This window comes from Primulina huaijiensis, chromosome 15 (assembly GCF_012295235.1).
Source record: "Primulina huaijiensis isolate GDHJ02 chromosome 15, ASM1229523v2, whole genome shotgun sequence".
NCBI lineage: Eukaryota > Viridiplantae > Streptophyta > Magnoliopsida > Lamiales > Gesneriaceae > Primulina > Primulina huaijiensis.
The window spans coordinates 17,532,971-17,537,775 of record NC_133320.1 but is presented as its reverse complement, the minus strand read 5'-3'; the positions used below and the strand labels follow the sequence as shown (position 1 = coordinate 17,537,775).

Here is a 4,805-nt window from a genome sequence, read left to right as displayed (position 1 = left end):
AACCACTACCAAGAGTGACATACAAAAGAAAAAATGGGCTTCTTCAAAAGTAGCTCTCAACAATAACTCATAACAACTGAAAAATAATAATGCAAAGTTATCAACAAAGTCTGAAGTCCAGATTTCAAATCTATCAAGGAGCTTATATCTGATTGAAGGCATCGACCATTCTCTTCAATTTTCTTTCGAATAAATATTGTAATATTCTCTTTTATTTTATGTGGTATTTTCAGCTACAACTAGTAGCTAAAAAAATTATCTCCTCAGCTACAGGAGGTTACAAATATAATAATATGTATGTTTGAATAAAATTATCAAGCTTTTACCGCTCTCATGTTATGCTTATTTTAAATTAAATTTATTACTCTAGGCTTTGAGATAGAAAACAAAATAAGGTTGTACTAGGGTTGTTGAAGGAATTTTTGACAAGAACATTGGTTGTGACTATATATATGATTAGGCTGTGAGGAGTTGTATGTAAAATCTAACTAACACAACCCGACGACATTTTGGTCAAAATGTATGTAATTTAATTTATTTTACGGAATCAAAATGAAATTTAAAAAGTAAATAAAAAATAAAATTAAGGATAAAATAAGAATTGGGACTAAAATTGAGGCAAATATCTAATCTAAAAGAAAAAAAAAGACTATTTCAGATCACTAAAAGAAGAAAGACTGAATTGGGAATTGCTGAAGTATCGAGGATCAAATTTGGAACTACCCCAAAAAAATATTATCTTTCACTATGCTTTTAGAACCCGCGTAGGCCCAAAACGATGCCCACACTTTTGAACAGCAATACAAAAGTTCAAAGCCCCTAAGGCGATTGGTGACTTCCGAGTTCACGATGGAAAGCATTCAAAGAGCTTTCTTTACAGCAACCTTCGCGCAGAAATGCTTGACAGCCATTTCAAGCGCCCCACTGTTTCGAACTCGACTTGAAATTCGGTGTGTTACCAGACCCGAGTTTATGGTACCAAGGAGGAATCACAGCCCCCGCTCGGGCTCGGGCACGACTGTACGAGCCGGTTGGTTGCTAGGATTAGGTGATAAAAAGAATGTCCTGCCGGATATCGTGAAAGCTGGGGACCCGGTTCTACATGAACCGGCCCAGGAGGTACGAACCGAAGAAATCAAGTCGGAGCGAATTCAGAAGATTGTGGATGATATGGTGAAGGTCATGCGGAAAGCGCCTGGAGTTGGGCTTGCTGCTCCTCAAATTGGCATTCCCTTGAGGGTTAGTAATTTTTATTTATTTTTTGTTGATATCATGAATACTATCTTCAAAAGGAATGGTTAAGAATGATGTCGGCATTTGATTTTTTACTTCTCTTGTAATGAATCTTCGAAATCCCGAGTAAGTATGGAAGACCCATGGATTCCACATTCTAATTTCTGGGTTTCTTGCTACCAGTATATGAATCAAAGCAAAGCTAAAATCTTTTTCAAATGAACTCCTGGCCTTTTCAATAATGTTACTATGAAAATCCCACCAATTGCTTCAGGATAGCTGAGGTAGTTAAGGTAAGGTGTTTATCCTTTCATTTGACCTTTATTATCAATTCTATATAAAAAAGTAGAAGATTGGAGATTCAAATCTTTCTTTTAGTTATAAAAGACCTTCAAAAATTAAACTCTCTCTTGTGAATGACGGAACTTAGATTGTGCGTAGACGGAAATATTTGATTTGGAAGGAGGGATTTGTGGGATGAATTTGAAATGACACATAGGTCTATTTTAAATCCATCACAACTATCACTTCAATCAAACACTTACAAAATCTACTGGTCGCGGATGTTACATGTCATCTGCATGTTGCTAACACCCAGATTAAAACGAGTAGCACCTGCATGAGCATTTTGATTGTAAAATACTTAATAAAACACTGGTTTCTGCCTTGATCACAACTGTATCCGAAATGGAAACCTAGTGACGGGCAGTGGATTGGTAATCAATTTAAACACAACGCGATCGAACAAGACCACAGTTGCCTCTAGTCATGAGGATTGATGCGCATGTGTTTTTTCAAATTCCTTTCTTGAAACCTGGTATGATTGATTGAGGGATAATCGTTGAGCTACAATAGCTCGTTTCTTGGAATATTGAACATCGATGAATTAAATCGAGTTTGATTTTCAAATCAAGCGGAAGACACTCAAAATAATCTTTCGTAGAAATCAATTAAATATTTTGTGAAGAATTTAAATGATATGTAAGTTGAATGAGTAAAAAACATTATGGTTGAAATATTTTATCAAACACTTTAGTATTTGAAATACACATAAAATGCTTCAACAATGCCTCTTAAAAACAGTAGCAATGATAAGTAAATGCAATAAATAAAAAGAGACGAATTTGTTTATAGATGTTTGGAGATTAACAACTCCTAAATCACCCCTTCTTCTCCTTGGGAAGGATCTACTAAAAGACTTTGATTTATACAACTCCGTAACCTCACAATCCATATAATGTTTAACGTCTCTTATGACAAAACTACAAACACAATCTTTAATGTTTTTGTGTGAAAAATCACTTAACTAAACTTTGAAGCTCAACTCTCATGTATATATGTGAATGATTGTGTGTGAGGATTTAATCCATTAAAGTGTGTATATCTCTCAAATATATCTTCACACTTGGGTTTGCTCTCATTCTAGCTCATTTCTTCATGTAGGTTGCCCATGCGTTGAATCCACTTCCAAAACTTGTATTTGATCTTCAAGATGTTGTATTGATGGACTCCAACAATGATTTGTATGTTATATACAAGAATATGATCGTTTGTAAAGTTTTGTACTGTTGCTGATATTGAAACGGTCATTTCCACCTTGTCGGATATTTTCCTGAGCCTAAATTGGTCATTCAGTTTTGCTCCTGCTCAACTGGTTCAGTTTTGGTTTTGCTCAACTGGTTTAGTTCTTGTGTGCTCATCAGCTAAACTGGTTCACTTTTGCTCATATGCTAAACTGGTCAGTTTGCTCCTCTGCTCAACTGAACCAAACTGATAAGATTTCAGTTTGCGCAGAACATGTATATTCATCATCATTTATTGGCATCTTACATTCCGATTAACACTTTGAATTGTGAATATGATTTGTAGATCATCTTCTTTGCTTTGTAACGCATACTGAATCGTTTCATTTGGATAACCGAGCAGATCAGGCTGACCAAAATACCGCTACTGCTCAAGCTCAACTGATTGCTGTTTTCGTGCAATCATTTTGATTTTGCAACCATCAGTTTGCCTAGATAATATCCGATTTAGTCCAACTGACATAAAACACGACTTGTCCCAAATTGAGTTTTCTATTCAGTGGTCTTGACGGTTGGTCATTTGCATCACTGAGATGGGAGATATCATTGAAACACTGAAACTTGCCAGATTTTCAGTTTGGCTAAATTCGAGTTTCAACTTCTATCTTGAGATAGAAACTTCACACATGAGTAAATATGTTAGAAACACAATAAAAATCTTTGTTATCATCAAAATAAGATTGTTTGTGTTTCTCAACCCAACAGAACCATGTAGAGAATCTCGAGGAAGGATCATCAAGTGAATTCATTTTTTAACTAGCACCTATCTATATGTGTCAACATCTTTATAATGATGCCTATGAAACGCAACATGCCTTGCCCAAGATTTAGGACATGTTATGAATATCTAATGTCCAGTGTGGGTTAATTGATATCTCATTCTTGATTGCTCATCGACTAGGAACCTTTTATAAATCACAGGCTCTAATAATGTGATTTATGGTGTTACCATCTAATGTGTAAACACCATTCATCTTCCGCTATCATGGGTAATCAGATGAAGAAAGATACCAAAATATTTTTCTTGTGAATAGAAAATTAATGCCATTAAATTAAAACAAGCCAACTGTTCTCTTCTGGTCACCTAATCTGACCGTATTTTGTGAATAACTTAATGATATTGTTATCTTTATATTGAAGCCAACAAGCATCAAAATATTTTCCGATGAAGTTGGGCTGTTCTGTAGAAATTTAGTTTTGGCTTATGCTAATTTTTCTTTTTAACACGTGGTATTGGATGATGAAATGAGAATGTTTATGGTGTGGTTTCCTTATTCTTTAATGTTAACAGATAATTGTTTTGGAAGACACAAAGGAATACATTGGGTATGCTCCTAAGGAAGAGACAAAAAAGCAAGACCGGAGGCCTTTTGATCTTTTGGTACTTGCCGATGTGAAGTTGATTCTTTTGTAGAAGTCTTGACACTTAAATGTGGAGGGAACTAATATGTCCATTTCATGCAGGTTGTGATAAACCCGAAACTCGAAAAGAAGGGTAATAAAACCGCCTTATTTTTTGAAGGGTGTTTGAGGTACGCTAAAATGCAATTTGTTTTCCTTTCAATCATTTTTTTGTTATCATTTTTGTGCCTCCTGCTATCTTTCGAATGATAATATTTGAAAACGGGTTGTCTTAATGATTTTAAAATCAATTTAGTTCCATGTTATATTTAATGTGTGTAAGAATCATCATAAGAACATTGAAAATGTAAAGGCCTATGAATCCTTGCTTGAAAATTTGCGGAAAAATTAAAAATTTTCCTTTTAAAATAATCAAAATGCCTCATTCATAAATAAACCGATAAACCAAGTTTTATATTCAAAATGGCAGCGGAAGAAAATATTTGTATGCGAAATAACAATTTAAGAATATCCCACAACTGATAAAAATTGTTTGAGAAATAAAATAATAAATGCTGAACTGAGGTCCTCGGGTGCCACTATTGCTGACCCAAGCTGGCTCACTGGTCCCCGCCCTCGGCCCTGACC

The 4,805-nt window shown here is 34.9% G+C and overlaps 1 protein-coding gene across 1 annotated transcript; it reads left to right on the top strand.

Moving 5' to 3' along the window:
• Positions 1-710: 710 nt before the first annotated feature.
• Positions 711-4,462, top strand: LOC140958639 (peptide deformylase 1A, chloroplastic-like). The gene is made up of 3 exons (XM_073416162.1): positions 711-1,239; positions 4,108-4,197; positions 4,281-4,462. The coding sequence occupies exons 1-3, from the start codon at positions 850-852 to the stop codon at positions 4,425-4,427; spliced, it is 627 nt and encodes a 208-aa protein (XP_073272263.1). The 5' UTR covers positions 711-849; the 3' UTR covers positions 4,428-4,462.
• The last annotated feature ends 343 nt before the right edge of the window (positions 4,463-4,805 follow it).

Coding starts and splice junctions, on each gene's coding strand:
- LOC140958639 (XM_073416162.1), top strand. CDS start 850: ATGGAAAGCATTCAAAGAGCTTTCTTTACAGCAACCTTCGCGCAGAAA. Junction 1,240..4,107: donor AAATTGGCATTCCCTTGAGG/GTTAGTAATTTT, acceptor TAATGTTAACAG/ATAATTGTTTTGGAAGACAC. Junction 4,198..4,280: donor GGAGGCCTTTTGATCTTTTG/GTACTTGCCGAT, acceptor CATTTCATGCAG/GTTGTGATAAACCCGAAACT.